The sequence below is a fragment of the Phoenix dactylifera genome, chromosome 4, assembly GCF_009389715.1.
Source record: "Phoenix dactylifera cultivar Barhee BC4 chromosome 4, palm_55x_up_171113_PBpolish2nd_filt_p, whole genome shotgun sequence".
In the NCBI taxonomy this organism is placed as follows: Eukaryota; Viridiplantae; Streptophyta; class Magnoliopsida; order Arecales; family Arecaceae; genus Phoenix; species Phoenix dactylifera.
The window spans coordinates 609535-627931 of record NC_052395.1 but is presented as its reverse complement, the minus strand read 5'-3'; the positions used below and the strand labels follow the sequence as shown (position 1 = coordinate 627931).

General features: G+C 38.9%; 2 protein-coding genes across 4 annotated transcripts; both read right to left on the bottom strand.

The window, feature by feature from the left end:
* LOC103712833 lies at positions 1–13532 on the bottom strand. Of its 3 annotated transcripts, none has more exons than XR_005511314.1 (9): positions 13140–13532; positions 12947–13014; positions 11035–11182; positions 10854–10934; positions 7851–7937; positions 6799–6884; positions 3122–3242; positions 1017–1175; positions 1–402 (listed from the first exon to the last, which is right to left on the bottom strand). XR_005511314.1 is itself a non-coding variant. In XM_039125242.1 (8 exons), the coding sequence occupies exons 1-8, from the start codon at positions 13506–13508 to the stop codon at positions 1098–1100; spliced, it is 1038 nt and encodes a 345-aa protein (XP_038981170.1). In that variant the 5' UTR covers positions 13509–13532; the 3' UTR covers positions 876–1097. The 3 variants fall into 3 exon arrangements, 1 of the variants encoding a protein (XP_038981170.1); XR_005511315.1 differs by having other exon boundaries at positions 1–233; XM_039125242.1 differs by lacking the exon at positions 1–402 and having other exon boundaries at positions 876–1175.
* A 3274-nt stretch (positions 13533–16806) lies between these two features.
* LOC103712832 (cytidine deaminase 1-like) lies at positions 16807–18076 on the bottom strand. Its single transcript, XM_008799472.4, has one exon. It carries the CDS (start codon positions 17908–17910, stop codon positions 16954–16956), a length of 957 nt encoding a protein of 318 aa, XP_008797694.1. The 5' UTR covers positions 17911–18076; the 3' UTR covers positions 16807–16953.
* Between the last annotated feature and the right edge of the window lie 321 nt (positions 18077–18397).

The following is an 18397-nucleotide window of genomic DNA, read 5'->3' as shown; positions in this document are numbered from 1 at the left end:
TTGATTGGATACACCATCCAGTTAAAAAGGTGTCCTATTTTATTCTTGAAAGTTGGAAACATAGTAGATTTGCTGGTCCGAAAATTAAATGAACAACTTTAAGACAAGATCACTGAATTGAATCTGTTCTGACTTCTGAATGGAAATATAGGTGAGGCACACATCTACCTCAATTTTCAGGCTGATCCATCAGCAAACCACTCATGTCACCTCGATAAATGATGTCCCCCCATCTGTTAAATGAATGAAGAAATAATAGACGTAGTTGGAGAATAGGGCTGCAAGAGAAAAGGGTTGCGCCCTTAGGCCTCAAGATTTTCTTGTTGTTTGAAATGGGCCATGCTCTCTTTCAAATGCCAGGACTGCGACTTGATAAATATTGCTTCATGCAAGCTATCTCACCTACTTTCATGTAACATCGCATTCAAGAAAAGCGACTTAACCGGACGAGCTAAAGTGATACTGATCTGCACTAATGAATACCTCACAAAAATATGCTAAGAACTTATTTGGTTCGCGCAAAAAAAATTTCCTCATGAGAACATTTTTTTGTGAGAGATGATTTTTGAAAATATGATGCCTGAAAAAATGATTTTAGCATGTTTGGTTGATCATGAAAAAATAGTACTTTCTAGAGTAGCTTATGTTTGATTGAATATCTACCTTTTTAAAAAAATTAGATGAATGGATCCAAAAATATATAAGCACCATTAGAGTCGTTAATCTATCCGATATGAGACTATTACTCCTCAACACCTGCCAAAGCAAAGCATGGTGGAGGCCTAAAAAGTCTCACCAAAGTGCACCCTGGATATTAGGTACAGATGGGGCATGGGCCGTAAAATCGACTTGAGGACTCGACGATAGAAGAGAAGTGAGAAATAAAGAGAGATTCACTTTAAAAAAAAAAAATATCAATAGGAAAATGTTAATTACATAAATCAGAAAACTAAATATCATACAAAAAGGACATTTTTACGTGAAAATCACATCAAAGAAACCTTAGAATTTTATACCTTTTAAGCTCTTCTTTCGATTTTTTTTTTTGGTAGATTCCAAGCTCTTCTTTCCCTGAACTTAGAGTAAAATATAGGTCTTTATGCAGTTTCTAGCTTTCTAGAATACACAGCATACATGGGATCCGAACGCCCAGGGTTGGGAGATATGTCAACAGCCTGCAAGGAAGAACAATTGCCAATAAGATGATAGGTGACTCGATTACAAATTTCTAGGACAATTTCATGCAATAATTACAATCATACAGCATGAAAACAACATCTCGAGTTACATCAAATACTGGTCAATCACGTGAAGTGAACCTATCAAGCAACTGTCACCAACCATAGTAGGTTCAGCACAAACAATTGCACCAAACTTCTGAGCATACATACCCCAAGATGACACAAGAATTGCTATCTCACCTTCAAATCCCATTTATAGACTAACTGTTATGGACTCATTAGTGATGGACAATATCAATTGTTCATTTATTAGAACCCTGATAGGATCAAAAGTTCCTAAGCAACCATCTCATAAGAAGTCCATGAACAGCTCCATTGACGAATGGTGACAGCAAACTTTTGTTCTGAAACAAACCATCCAGAAGGATCACAGAAACTTTGTGCAGAATGATTGCCCCCAAATCTCACCTTCAGATTACATTTCAGTACTCCCTACCGGACTCCTCCGAGTAGCGACCAATTTTTGTCCCCCAATAAGACCAAAGAATCCTACACGACCAAACTCACAAAGAACTTGATTATTGCAATATATATCTGCTCTTACTAGAAGACCAACATGGACCATCAGAGGGATCATATATATGTGTCACCACTTATAAATCCTCACCTTAGACAAACCCTACTCAACTAAATTTGTTGGGGAAAAATAGGGAGGGGTGCCAAACCCCAAGAAGTGGTGGCAAATTTGCACCGTAAACGAAATTATTGGTTGCTGGAGTGGTTAGGGGGAAGACAAGAGAACCCAGGTGCAAGGGTTCAAATCCCATTGTTTAGCATGATTTTTTCCCTCAAAAAGTTATATATTATATAATATTCAACATATATATATTATACATATATTATCTGTATGCAAGCTTCTCAGGTGCTTCCAGCTTCCAAATTTTTTAACCTTGCTGCTTCTACATGCTCGCACCTTTGCCTGTGCCCACTTTAGAACTACTAAAAACTAGACCTGATGCAGCAATCCAACCCAGCCCCAAACCCTACTCGATCTTAATCCCCTATCTAATCCTCCCCAAACCCAGACCCAACTCAACCCAATGGCACCCCCGAGCAAGGTACCACGGAAATTTAATGAGATAACTGAGTTTCAGATTGAACAGGAATGTATTAGTTGATTAAGCTATATTCAGAAAGACAGGAAAACTGGCATCGCTTATGATGTCTTTAGATATGAAAAAATGCAGGGTAACATGCTAAGCATAACCTACAATTTGAACATAAAGATGTATGGATTAAATTCTCCATAATTATCTAACATAGTCAAGTAATTTTTGGTTCCTATCCTCTCCTTTCTTCTTTCTACAATCCACCTTCCTATAATATCAATGATGTATTCCAAATTACATTTCTTCACTAGTTTCAAATTTCTATGCAACATGATACTAAACCTTAATCTCTTCTTCATATTAGTCTGCCTCCATTTTGTCATTTACTTCTAAAACCTAAAATCGATATCAGATCAGATAAAGAAGATAACCAGCAGTCTTAACATATTATCTTACATCAGCAAACCAGCTAGAATTGCTTCCTTCTGATTCTTAAAATATACTATCCTTTCCAACACATTATTCCAGGTTTTATTCATCAGTCTTTCTGAGCAAGCTTCTGCTGATCACTAAAAATATATTTGGCTGCCATAAACAAACTGCAAAGTTATCAAGGCATGAATGCGCCTAGTCTAAACACTCTAATCCACCTCATTCATTCAAATAATCCAATAAATTTATTCATTGCTTAACAACTACACAAAATATACCAAGACAATCCTCAAAACAAAATAGGAAAGATTACAAGAGTATTCAGTTACAACAAAATTATCAGATATATAATATCAAAAGATACGATAATTTAATTAAAAATATACAATGAACACATACCGTAGATGGTTCAAAACCTCCAGCATAATGAAAATAGGACCCAACAATCCAAGCATGGTCAACATCACCAGTTGATGTCCAAATAGAGATGGCTTTTGTCCAAAAGCAACGATTCGAGAAACTATTTGGGAACCACAATAGAGACGGTTAGTTATTGTATGCTTTAAAAAAGGTCATATTTAAACAATTAAAAAAGGGCTTGGCTATAAATATGATTGGTAGGATGTTAGAACATCATGGGCCAGCACAATCTCTATATTTATTTCATATTAGCGAAACTCTATGGATATGATCTCAACCAAAAGTTTAAATTGATGACAATTTAAACCTTGAGAGGTTTTTAAGGTGAATGTCGAACAGTAACTTTATGGTCAACTGGAAGATTTGAAAGTCGCAAGGTGCAAAGCAATGTTAATAAGAAACTTCCAGCAAATAGAGCTTGCCATGCAACTTGTCAGTCAGGCATCTTATCGTCTGTCCTACACGGGTGAAAACAGGCTGCCAAGACTCACAAGATTCCTTATCTCCTCAAATGGGAAAGAGTTTCTTGGCATAGACTTCCTTGAAAACTTATTATATCATCTAAACCAGCAGAGTGTCACATAGCAATATGGATGTTAGGCATCAACCACAATGGTTAAGATTATATACCAGAATCTGGAGGTACATAACTATATTCATTTACATGTAAAGGTATGTGTTACAGATATCTCTATACACTTCTTGCAGCATATATGCAATTTTCACCAAATTGATGGATTTAGTGTTTGACTAACATTTCTTATCAGATAAGATAAAAAAAAGTAAGGGGAACAAGTCACCTACTAACGTAAAATGTTTGTTTAAGAAGTTAGATCATAGATGTCTTTGAATGCAAAGAAATCAAGATTAGCATCACTAGCATGGTCGCCATGGTGTGTGAGTACTTAAGCACTATAGCAAATCCAAATATGTTTCTTTGACTAATTTATCCCAATCACTCAGGATATTTTAGATTTATGTAGTCTTAAGGTAAAGTTAGCTTACCTTATCTAATGAAAGCTTGCACAGCAGCAACACACATGCACGCACTACACTGCATATATAAGACCTTAGGAGCTGGAATTGCCTCATATACCTACCTCACATGACTTGGAATTGTGGCTCTGTGCTTCAAAAGCATATTTGCATAGGTATTGAAAGGTGGACAATCTAGAATCACAAGTCGAGAGTACCATCCCAATCACAAGTGGAGGAGCAAAATCACAAAGAGGAGGGTGGGGGGCAGAGAGAGTCTACTGATCTGAAGATGCGGATGGAGCAGAGCACGAAAGACATAAGCTGACACGATCGGAGGCAATTGGAGTTGGGATCGGACAGGCTCAGGTAGCGGGGTGGTGGAGCCAAGGTCTAGCAAGGGTATGGTAGCAAAGGATGCTACACCCAGAGGATCCTAGGGGAAGGCAGAAGGCAATCAAGGCCATAATTCCTGCTTGGGTCTCTGGAGTCTGGTTTGCAGGCAGCGCCAATGCCAACACCAACGGAGGCAGCGGTAGGGTAGCAGAGTTGAGGAAGGGAATTGAGGAGGAAAAAGAGGAGGGAGGGGGAGGAGAACGGCATGATGGAGCATGCCAAGAAAGAGAGCAAGAGAAAGAAAGAGAGAGGACCTATGCTTGGGTTTTCGAAATTTGATTCCCATGCAATACCAGCACCAACGAAAGAGCTGGTGGGATGGTGAAGATGAAGAGGAGGAGGAAGAAGAGGTGAAGGGGAAGAATGACATGTTGGGGCACGCAGAGAGTGGGAGATAGAGAGGTGTTGGAAGGGAGGGACTTGGTCTTAGGCAATCCTCAGGACAATTAGTGGGTTTAGGTTGGGGGGGAGGGGTGAGAGAGAGAGAGAGAAGAGAGGGAGTGGAGGGCTTTGGCTCTTGGGAGAAGAGAGAGAAAGGAATGGGAAGTACATGCATGGTATACCGTACCATCCCATACCAATGTGTACCAGGCATATCATACCGCACCGATACCAAATCTTTAGACGTTAGGATAGTGAACCAAGTATCGATATGCCACATTGACCCCTATACCGGACATATTGATACTATACCAAGATGGCACCGTTACAGCGTCAAGTACGAAGAGTGCGAACCTTGGTGCGTGGTTCTTGAGAGTTGGGAGAAAATAAAGAGAAGAGTGAGGGGGAGAGAGTCGGAAGAGTGAGGGGAAGAGAGAGAGAGAGAGAGAGAGAGAGAGAGGAATGGGAGGGACTTAGCTCTTAAAGTCTTGGGCCAACTTTTCTCAAGTGGGTGAGTCGGTTTAGGTGTGTATAGGGGTTGGGGGGGGGGGTGCGCAAGAGAGAGGAGTGGCAAGGAACATTCTAAATATGCAAATGAAAAGGCTACAATTACAATAATGAATATTAAAATTTAAATATATAAATTTGTATAGATGCTTCCTAGACACTTCCACCCTCTTAACTTTTAAACCTTGATGTGCTTCCCTGCACCAGCACCTGTTTCAGGCTACTTAGTATAAGCATCATGATATAAACAAAAATGTCACCGGATCACAGGTCAAAAAAACAAATCTTTAACACCACCCTTGACCATCGTCTACTATTATTTATTTTAAAATTCCTCATATGTATGCTTAAATATCCCTTCAGGTGTAGATAGAGCTGATCACAGGCCTTCTGGCATGGGCCTTCTAGCCCGCCCAATCCGGCCAGAAATTTTTCGGGCTTGGGCATTAAAAAAAAGGCCCATGGGTCAGGCCTAGGCAGAAAAAGCGGCCCGATCAAAATTTGGGCCGAGCCTGAAGACTTTTAAAAATGGCCAGGCCCGACCCACAAGTCATGTGTTGAACCCAATTAACCATTGGAGAAACAAAATAAAGGTAGAAAAATACATCCAGTTTTAAAAAGCCCATTAAGCTATTGGGCCATTATGGCCCATTTCCAGATTTCAAACAAAGAAAAAATCAGGCCTGTCGGATCGGACCTGGGACCAGATTTATAAAGTCAGATCGGACCTGGACAAAAATTTAAGCCCGACAGTCGGGTCGGGCCGGACCTGGGCATAGCCATCAAGTCTAATTTCTGCTGTAGAGCCCAACCCGAGCCCGGCCCGGCACGGGTTTTGATCAGCTCTAGGTATAGACCAGCCTACTACATTTCACAAGAACAGAATAGGCCCAACATGTTTGAGAATGTAAAAGCATTAGTAAAAACTTGAATCAGATCTAAAATTGAGTTCATAGAACATAAGACATAAAGCGAAAAATATCTGATTGCATCAAGAAAATTTCAAAAATCCATACATGCATTTTACAAGACTAGAGTGCAGACTAACACAATGGAGCAACTCATCAAATTTATCTAACGAGATTCCTTTATAATTTAATATGTAAATGACTTAGTTAAGCATAATAATTGATTGATATATTGAGAAAAAAAAGGAGATCCATCTCCAACATATATACATATTTTATATTTATATAATATGTATAATGCTTCGAGCCTCAATGGGTTTGCCATGCTAGTTACCAAACATGAGACGAAACTAAGTTCAGTAAAGAAAAAACACCTGTGCCTTTGATGATTCATGAGAAAATTTCATTCCCAGATCAGGGAAAAGTTTTGATAGCTAAAAAATGATGACCAAGAAGACAAGGAAACAAAGAAAACAACAAGTATATCACCTCATTATAGCCAAACCTCCAGGTTTGAGAATCCGCTGCATCTCCTTAAAAACTTCAATAGGTTTGGTCATGTAATCAACGCTAACCTACAGAAGCAATCAGAGACAGATGTTCAGATCCAAATATCAAGTTAAAATACAAAATTATCCAAAGAATAAATGTATCTAAGAAGTAAAGTTGATGAGTGAGACTTAAGCAGATAACTGACAGGATTACTAGTTGGCTTTTGTGTGCTAAATATACCAGGTCTGGAGAATGTTTTTTCTTTCTCATCTTCAATTATACAAGATTGACTCTAATATGGCTCATTTTGCACTATAAGGTATTTTTTTCCCAAGACAGATCATTTGCTGCATCAAGTGAAGATAGAGCCATCTTACTTCTATAGGACACAACAATATTCTGAATATATATATATATATATATATATATATATATATAGAGAGAGAGAGAGAGAGAGAGAGAGAGAGAGAGAGACTAGGGTGCACTCGATGCATTTGGCCCCAAATACTTCCTAGTGGAAATCAATGATGGACTTTTCAAAATGAAATTAACACCATTAAACATGATCTATGTCCATAGGCATTTTATACATAATAGATCATGATCAATAGTATCGATTTTCATTTTGAAAGATGCATCATTGTTTCCAATAGGAAGCATTTGGGTTCAAAAGCACTTGAGTACATCCTAGCCTCTCTCTCTCTCTCTCTCTCTCTCTCTCTCTCTCTCTCTCTCTATCTATCTATATATATATATATATATATATATATATATATATATATATTATTCATATTCTACTGATAGTTTTTGAGGTCATGGCATTGACCAATAGATGCCAGTAATCCCTGCCCCCCAACAAAAATAAAAAAAAGAAGAAAAGAAAAGAAATGAAAAGTCAAACCCTTTTAAGAAACTTAACAAGCAAAGAAAATGATAATATGAAATGCAAATAACAGAACAAAAGCCAGAGGACAATAAGACACTCATGAAGACAACTTTAATTCAAAAACAATTAGAGAGAATACGAGAAATAGAGATGAACAACATACCACATTGGTTATGACATCAAAAGTATTATCATCAAAAGGAAGTTTGGGGTTCACATTTAGGTCTTGTACAATATACTCTGTCAAAACCTGAAAAAAAATAAGTTGATTTTTAGAATCAAATGGAGAATTAATTAAACCAACTAACAACATGCATCCTTATAATTTGTAGAAAGAGATAATACACCATAAAGGACATATTTCTTGATATAAAATAAACTTGGACACAGACAAACAAATATCAACTTTTTATAGTGAAATCCAATGTGCAAATCATGAAAATAACTAACTTCTATTAATATCAGACAACTACATTTCATAATGTGTAAAAAACCTATATAGACAGCATGCCCTTGCGACAAGCAAAGAAGAAAATAGAAAAGAGAAACTTGTCCTATAAGTGGGTTACATTCACTTAGCCAATAGGTCTTTCAAGACTTGAATCTAATATACTCCCTATGGGCTTGGAGTTGATGGTCACCTTACAATTTTGCAAGCTAGATGGATATTTTCTATCATTAGAAAAAGGTAGGACTTTATGCATTAGAAATATTTAAGCACTTGAACTTTTAATTAGTTTTGAAGCCACCTTGACTATTACTTTTTCCATCTAACATACACCACCATTACCATGCATTTCACCTCCACCCTAGAGCCCCTAAAATCCTATAAAACCTTGAGTCTCTTCCACATCTATCAGTGAAATATTACTTTCTTTGTTCTCCAAATTTCAATTCATTAACTCTTCTCACACAACATTCCTTCATTTTCCCAAATTCCAAACAAGCCAAAGTTCCAACATATCTAATCATTACACCATCACCAAACTTCTCAATCTTCACACAACTCACCATTTTCTCTTCCCCTTCTTTCTCTCTTGACATACCATAATCCTTCCATAGGGATGGCTAATCTAGAGATGACTTGATTGAGTTATATAATAACCAATGTAGGCTAGATCCAAGACATGCATCTTCATTAAAATTTTACACAGGTTAAACAAGGGTCAAAGCAATTACTTGATTCTAGAATGACAACAAGTGTGCCCCCGCCCAATCCTAACTATGGGTTGCATGATACCAACATGGTCGTTTATAAAGTCTATCTACCATATCATGTAATTATGAACATGTGTGACTATAAATTGCCACTGCCCATCCTTCTTCTTGTGCTCCTTTTTCTTCCCCTATCAATAACACACCTATAAATGAATGTAATCATCTCTCTTTATGATTTGATTGAAGAGAGTGGAGCAATTCCTCAATCTGCTCAACTCAGGCCTCTCATCAAAAATTAAAAAAAATAAAAGAAATTCTGGAAGTAGGATTTGTTGCCCATTGTACTTTCAGTAATCAATGGTAAAACTAATTTACAATGCCTCTATTATACTAGTGAGTTCCACATCTCCAACTCCTGATCAGATTCCTCTTCTTATTAAGAGAGATTAAAGTTTTCTAAAATAGTAAGGAAAGTACATAACAGGGAAACTCGTCCGAGAGTTTGGCCTTAGCTCCTACATTAACTTTGCCTTTTGTCCTTTCTTGACTCCTTCTTGATTAGAAGATACACCTAGTCAAAAAGCATTATCCGAAAAGAAAAGTCTTGATTTGACCAACCCCTTTTGGGCCCCAAACCTCATCGAAACTCTACATCGCATGCTTGTAGTACTTGGTAAGAGCTTTATTTTGGCACTTGGAACATTGAAAATGGGCATAGTATGAGAAAGTTATAGATTTCGAAAGTTACGTTTTGCGATCAAGTCCTAGACGTGGCGGATTTTGCTCTCAAATCTTGTCCAAACCTATCTAAAGAAAGCAAGTTGATTTACAACAGATCCATTGAACCTCTTGGAATACTTTAATGGCTATTTTTTTAAAGCATGGCAGATGGTGTCATAAAACATTTTTTTTAAAAAAAAAAGTACTTAGAAACATGTCAAAGAAGGGGCATATTTGACCTCTTAATAGTAGCACCATAAGCAAATATAGACCTTCCAAGTAAAGCTAAGCAGTTCTAGCATAGATACCATTTCCATAATATTGCCTCTCATGTTAATTGTCAGCAGTTTTTTTCTCTTTATGTTAAAAAAGATAAAAATAATAATAATAAAGCCCAGGACTTCATGGAGAATTCATCTAATATGACATAAGAAACTTCAAGATTCTGTCTTATCTGAAAAAAATTGCAGCATCACTCAATTAGTAATTCGATTTCTAGAACTCTGCGACCTACTTGTTCATCCTCTACTTAGGCTCCAACATTCCAAAAAAAAAAAGACGTGCAAAACATGAGCATTTTGTGAAATCCTAGCATCATGATTCCTTTGTACAAGGCCATGAGAAGAGAACAATAACAATACTCATAGACCATAACTCATGCATGCTTTAGTTCCCACGTACCTTAACCCCTTCAAACAAATGATTAAGCAATTAGATTTGTTCTAGTCCAGAGTTTTTCTGAACTGATATCATCAAACTAAATTTCAGACAAGGTTATCTGATCACTGAGTAACACACCATGAATTACATATAATGGATCATGGGGCTCGTAACTAATACAATCTAATATTGTGTGGTAAAATAATGTGTCTGATTGTTTTATGAAATGAAATTAAAGATCTAAGAATAAGAAAATGTAATTTATATTTTCTTTTAGAGTTACAAGCAGGCTCAGGGAAAAAATAAGCATCAAGGCAGGGAATGGCATTGACATGTGAACAGATGATTTTTTGTGAAGTTACTGCCCTACTATCAATTATGGAGTTCTATTTCATCTGGCTCATAGGACAGAAAATTTGAGATTCTATAGCTAAAAAAACCCTACTATAACATGCATATTGCTAGGTTCCATTTCTAACCAAATCCTTTGGGAACCTTTAGTGCTAAGGGTTCAATATAGCCATATGGGTTTAAAGTTATGTTGAACTGCTGATGTTTTTCCGCATCCCAAGATTCATTAAGCAGTCAAGAACATCTATAATAAATAATACAAAAGACAATATAATACTGGATTTTGCTTCAGTTCTTCTTCATTCATACCCATCCCTACAATCCTATCCTGTCTGTATCCTGCTGGGTAATGGCTAACCTGCATGTATAACAAAAGAACACATGAGTTAGAATAGAAAGAAAACAGATAATAAAAGTAAGAAAACAATTACAGCACAAAAGAAAGAACAATAGCTTACCCAGCTGCTACATAAATCTAGCAGGCACACACCCGGAGAATTACTTGGAGGAAAAACTTTTGAATAATAATTGGTAAGAGCATGAATTGCTGGATCGTCAATATGCGTAACAAAACGAGGTTCTGAGTAGAATAAGGAATCTGGGGATCTGCCAAAAGTCATGGACAATCAGAAAGAAGGTTTATTCCCAAACCTTAGGCTTAAGCTACAGCATCAGTTACACAATAAATAAGTGTTAATGTGAAAAAGGGCTTGAATTTGTCAAAATTGAATATAAAAAATATGGAAAAGAAGAGATGCAAACTAAGGAAAGAAAGTTATTAAAAAATGAGGAGCTTCACAACTAATGGTGGATGCAATAATTGACTGGGACATATGGTGAAATGAGTTTAACAATGCTGACAGGAAACTAATCATATATGAATTGCTAGATAGGATAGAACAAAGTTGAAAAGGTAAGCACCTCCCTATAGTTTGAAAAGGTAACCAAAATTACAGCAGGTAGTTTCGATGGCGTTCAACATCTTTAAGGATCTTATCTAGAAATATGGGAAAGGCTTTTTCTCCAACAAAGGGGAAAAATAGGTTATCTACTAACACTCTAGATGACATAAAACTTCAAGAAAAAGGACTCCCTACCAAGATCTGCAATCTCAGTACCATGTATCGTACTGATACAATATGTATCTCCATGCCGAGATAACTTCTAATCTTTTTTTCTCACTTTTTATCATGGTACCATCCAAAATCAGCCAGTACAAGTCAATACAGTGGCATAGTATGCACCCTGATTTTAGGTAATACGGGATGGTACCGGACTGTTTTGCTTGGCTCGAACTAGTACGGACCAACCTCGACTCATGTATTGAACCAAACCTCAGTTTTGGACAGTACCAGATAATACGGTATGGTTCCACTCAATTCAAACCAGTACGGACCGGTTCGACTCATATACCAAACCGAACCCAGATTTTGTGCCCAATACCTTGCCGGTATAGTACAATATATTGGTATGGATCAATATAACAAAACTAAGCACCCTGCACTTTCTAGTTGTTAAAGTCTAGAAAACTAATATGCTACAAAGAAGTCAAAGAAGACACCATTATGGCTATAGTCCGGCATGCATTAACTACAGTGACAAAATGGCAAAGTGTAAAATAAATACAGAAAAAACAATCAAAATTAAAAACATTAGAATTTTGCTGATTTACATAAAAAGGCATAAAAGTGGAAAAAGAAACCATGAAGAATATATCCAAACATCTAAACCTAAAAAGATCACCTTCAAATTAAAACCCTATAATTTCCATGAGATAGAAATATAGGTTTTGGTTATTTTTCCGAAGTCCACATTCTAATTGTTAAAGCGGAAAAAGATATGATTCCTTTCAGCTGACTTATAAGAGGAAAATTGAACTCCCAAACATCCAAACACAAAAAGACGATTCTCAGGAAAGGAGAAAGAACACAAAAATATAGAAGCTAAAATACACATGACGGGGTTTTTTTTAACAAATTTCCAACAAATCTTTGACTAAAGATGAATACCAAAATTTGTTGCTTCCAGAAATTTGGAAGACATCAGGAATAGAAAAAGATATCCTTTTTAAAAAAATACTAAAACCATACTTTGAGAAACTAGGAAAGAAACATGATAGATAGAAGCTAAAGGGTAAATAATAGGTTTTTGCCAATAAATTCCCATTCAATCTCATGGAACGGCAGCTTCCAAGACAGCATTACACGCAGGACGTAAGCGCAAAGCTTAAGCATTTCTTGTTCGAATACTTGAATTACAATAATGGCAAGGCAATGGCGTCACGGAGATCATCTAAAAGATCAGAAAGAAAACCCAAAGAAATCAAGAAGTGAAGCAACATCAAACCAGAAGATGGGTAGGGGTGAGTACTCGTCGAAGCGGGCGAAATCCTCGTCCTTGAACGGAAACTTCTCCGGCCACTCCACGTTCTTCAGTACCTAAACAAGGCAAAAGGAAGCAAATAAACCCTAGGGTCCAAGAATTGGCCAATTGAAAAACCCGAGCAAAATATTTCACAAAGAAGAAAGGAAGAAAGGAAGAAAGAAAGAATGTTGAAGGCAACCTGTTCGACGGGAGAGACTCCCCGTTCGGGCCGCGCCGTTGCGGTGAAAGAGTGACCGCCGCTGCCGGAGGCCATCCGGGCGAACTGGTCGAGGAAGACGGCGCCGAGGCCGAGGAAGAGGCGGCGAGGAGGAGCTCTCCAAGAAGCCCTACGGCCGGCTGCTCTTAGGGCGGAGGTGGGAGGGAGAGGACGGCGGAGGAGGCGTTGGACGAGCGTCCCTCTCACTCTATGGCCGGAGAGGAGCGGCGCAGGAACGGCGGAGGCCATCAAGAGGGCGGGGACGGGAGCTCCGTCGGAGAGGCGGCAGCCATGATATACATAGATATGGATATAGATATAGCAAGTGTGAGTTGGAGAGCGGCGTGGCATTCCCCTCGTCGCAAGAGCGCTTGGTGGCGTCGAGATGAGGCAAGTTAGAGCTATTTGAAATGCCGTTTTCACAAAAAAAAAAAAAAAAAAACGGTAAAAGAGTATTGAGGTCCGACCGTTAGGATTTTTTTTTTTTTTTTATTTTTTTTATGCATGAACATGGATATCTAAAAATTTAAAATTATACGGATATCTTTTTAAAATTTATATTTATTTCTGCCTTCTCATAAAACATTTTTTTTATACAAATACTTCTAATATAATGATTCTTCTAATACCATTAATAAAACTATATTTATTTTAATTAAAAATAAAATAAAATTTTGAATTTTTTTAATTCTCTATCACGATCGCTTTATAAATATTTCTTTTGCATATCTACTTAGTAAAGATATTTTAGTCATTTTAATTTGAAATTATTAATTTTTTAACGACGTTAGATGATATGGGTACATATGCAAAAACAAAAATAAAAAATTATTGAATAGCAAAACAAATGTTTTACGAGGGTATACATACAAATAGTAATTTTGAAAGGGTATTCATACAAAATTCGATATTTAGAAAAGTATTCACGCAAGATCTCTTTTTAAAATAAATAATAAAATAGATAAATTAAATCAATTAAGTTTTAAATACATCTATAAAAATTAGTAAATAAAATATATATAATTGCACAGAAAAAATTATCAAAGAATCTCACATGGAACCCGCGTTGAGTAATTTAAAATCTATTTGAGGCAGTAACGATTATCGATTGTATGAACCAAAATATTAAGAGCTGAATATAAATCAATTATATTGGAGGGAAGCCAAGCAAATTGAGATCTTAGATGAGATGAAAACCTTGATTCTCATATGTATTCTTTACGACAAATTCCATCAAATACCCAAGTTACAAGAAATTATTACAAATTGTGTCGGATAAACCGAAGGTTAGGGTCAAATCAGACAGCCATGGGTTTTTTTTTTCTGGACAAAAAAATCACACAGCTATGTTACAAATGGACCAATATTTACTGTACTAAATGACACTAGTAACGCATGAAATCATAGCCAAATATGCCTAAACCACACTGACTTGAACTTTTTTTTTCTACTTTTCCAGCATTGCCCACTTTAGAGAGGATTGTGAATGAGCTGAACTTAGGACTGTTAATGAGGCCGAGCTGCTCGGCCTCGGCTCGGGCTCAGCTCGTTAGTCAAACGAGCCCGAGCCCGAGCCCAATATAAGGCTCGTTTACACCCGAGCCCGAGCCCGAGCAGCTCACGAGCCCAAACGAGCTCTAGTCTCCCACTGAAAAATCTTATTTCAGCATCATAATTCATAAAAATCTAACTATATAGAGAAAAATAGCTTGTTATCGAGCTCGAGCCCGATTACGAGCCCGAGCTTGTGCTCATTCTGGAGCTCGTAATTGAAACGAGCTTTACGAGCTCAAGCCCGAGCCTTTGCTTTGCCAAGCAAGCCCGAGCTCGAGCCCAATATAGAGCTCGTTACCGAGCCCGAGCCCGAGCTTCTGTGAAACTAGCCGAGCCGAGCTCTCCCAGGCTCGGGCTCGACTTGGCTCGTTAACAGCTCTAGCTGAACTAGGTGGGAAACCAGCCGGAATTTTAAACCTTAAGCCCTACCCATCTCAATGCACATTTTTGGGCCGGATGAGGCCAAATTTTATTGATATCATGATGCTTTAGAGGGGGGCAGAAAAGAAACTTTAGGATGGATACAAGAGCATACAATCTAGCTGGCAACCAAGCTTTGGTAGGCTTCAGCATCCAACATGGAAATTATATATATTTGCATGGTTATATGAACAGGAAACCTTGGTCTGTGCCGTAGTTGGTTTTGACTCAAACTGAAAAATTGAAACTGATGGAGCCATAAAAAATCACATAGCTGACCAATTTAGTTAGATGGCAAAAGGACAGGCCAGATTTGGTGAATTAGATGGAAAAGGATGCAAGTGATCAGTCAAATAAATTAATAGGGAAAAACCAACTTAGAGAGATGTTATAAGTGTTCTTGTGCTATTTAAAACGCAATACCACCTTCAGGACAAGCCAAACTTCCTTACTGTCATCAATTTATCTTATGTCCCATTTCTTTCGGGTTAGATCATTTATTCTGACTTTATTGGATGTATTCGTACACGTATTGTATGATACATCTACTTTAACAAAAAAAAAAAAAAAGTACCAGAGACGGGTGCGGCGAGCTTTCATGCACTTTGATCACAACCCTATCAAAATTTTGGCACATCGTAATGCACATGGTGAAGTCAAATGCTTTAGACAAATCGAGCAAAGAAGCTCATCTGGTAAGACAGTCGTCTAATCTCTATGAATCGGTCTTTCCTCTTTCAATCATTTGAATCAGTCCAACCAAAAATCTTGAATCTCTAACGATTGTATCTCTCTAACTGATGGAAGAGATCGGCTCCATGGCCGTGAACTACATGCACCAATATCCCATTTATTTCACACATTCCACGTGCATTAACCGAAAAATAAGGATATCACATTGGAAAATGATATCATTCAAAGCAGCATCCCAACCAAGATTTCTGCCCCATAAAAGGTACATCATCTCTCTTTTCACAGTATTATTTTATATTTTTTTACGGAGCTTTAGATCGGCGCATTTCGCATGCTCCTTTGATGAAGTAAAAGACTATCATAGAGATATGCGAGTATCATTAAAGGTTATTGGACAAATTTTTCTCACCTATGATGTCTTAAGCTGATCTTAAGGTACCTTTCAATACCAACACCGGTGCATAATCTATAAAGCCAAACGAATTTGGTGGAATCTGCCTACTAGTAACTCAGTGGCTTGGTTGCGTTCTTATATAATCCGCATTTCACCAATCGGCATTCAAAGATCCAAACATCTTAATCATTATTTTTGCCATGTAATGATCCTCCATCTAAAAGAAAAATCATGCAACTCTTTGTCACCGCTCTTCTAAATATGGACACCAAACATCTTATATTTTTAACTGACTAATAAAATAGGTTCCCACTTGAACTGTGTACATCTATGAATAATTGTCATTATCTCAGTCTTCACATTAGTTTTGTTAATAAATTAGATTTCAATCCACAGATGTAGATATATTCTTACCTAACCATGTCAGCCATTGGAACATTTTTTATATTCGTGATAGGCTGTAAGCGGACAAAAATATAAACAGTAATGCTCCCAAAAGCAGGAAATAGTTACTCTGCTAATCCATCTTAATTAAGGAATATTGTGGCATGTAATAGTGATAGAGACTTTTTTTGTTTGGTTAAGAGATAGAGAGAGATTAAGCCCAGATTTTATTGATATCGATGGAACAGCGGAACATCTGGAACCGCTTGATTATAATTCAGTTGATCACAGCTGTCCATTTTCCGTCCGTTTCTCCGGAGGGAAACGGACCCGGCGTCGAGTAACCGCTGTCTAGGTGGCGGCGGAGGAGTGGAACCGGTAGACCTTGAGGTGGGCCCGCGGCGCCACCACCGCCAGGAAGACCCTTGCCGTCGCTTCGTGCGACACCGGCACCCCCTCCGCCTCCGCCAGCGCCGCCGCCACGAACCCGTACCCCTTCCCTGCTCCCCCACCGCCGCAGCCCGCCGCCACGTACGCCACCGCCGCCGCCTGTACCGGCCCCAGGCTCGGGTTGTACGCCGCCGACTCCTCGTACGACCCCGCGTACACCCTCCCCTCCCCGTCCGCCACCGCGAACCCCGCCGGGCACTTGCTGTAGGGCGCGTGCGACGCCCTCGCCGCTCCCTCCGCCGCCGCCCTCAGCCGCTCCTCCAAATCTCCCCCGATCCCGTTACAGATCCCCCCGCCGGCGGGGGCCTTGGCATCCTCGTCGTCGTCTAGAAGGGCGATCTTGTTGTCGTGGGGCTCGAGAAGGAGGGGATGGTCCTTGTGGAGGAGATCGGGGGGGCCGAAGGGGCGGGGGAGGAAGGAGGAGAGGGGGAGGAAGGCGGAACCAGGGCCGTCGGACGTGACGAGGATCTGGATATCCGCCGCCCGGCGGAGCTCCTGGAGGAACTGGCGGCAGTGGCCGCATGGGGCGGAGGAGACGGCGATGCACCGGATCCCGGTCTCGCCGTGGACGGCGGCGTTGGTGACCAGGAACTGCTCGGCGTGGATGGAGTGGTGGAGCGGCAGCCCGGGGAACTCCATGTTCACCCCGACGTAAATCCGGCCGCTCTCCCCCAGTCCGACGGCCCCCACGGGGAAGTTCGAGATGGGCGGCCGAGCCATCCTCAGGGCGGATGGGACCAGCGCCACCAGCAGCTCCGGCGCGGTGGCGACCCCCCATTCCTTCATCATCGCCGCCGCCGCGTCCACCTCGATCACGAACCCGATCTCCGCCGTCGATCTGGCAGCTTTCTCCTCCATCTCCAGGAGAGAAGAAGGGTAAAAATTTGATCTTGGCAATAAGGCAATCGGAATTCCCCGAACCGTGGAAGGAGGGGGATTTCGGTTTGGGGGGCAGGTTTTTTAAAGGTTTTGAACGGCAATGCCCGTTTTCAGCGGAAAAAAAAAAAAAAAATCTGTCCTCTAATTAAACTTTCCGGGACCTTTCCTTGGGGTGGAGGAAAAGAGTTAGCAAATAATTTAATCTTCTTACTGGTTATCTAAATCTTCCTGTTTCTAATATTCTCTTAAGTTAAAATCTGATTAGATACTAATATTATCTATATTTATATTTATTTTATTTGATAAATGCAGATACAAAAATTAATATTAACCGGATGTAAAATATATATTTATATTTATTTCAAACGGATATTGATATAAATTAAATAATGAAAGTATGGATATAAATATAAATATAAATCAGATAATTAAATTTTATAATTATTATAATTAAAAATATTATTGA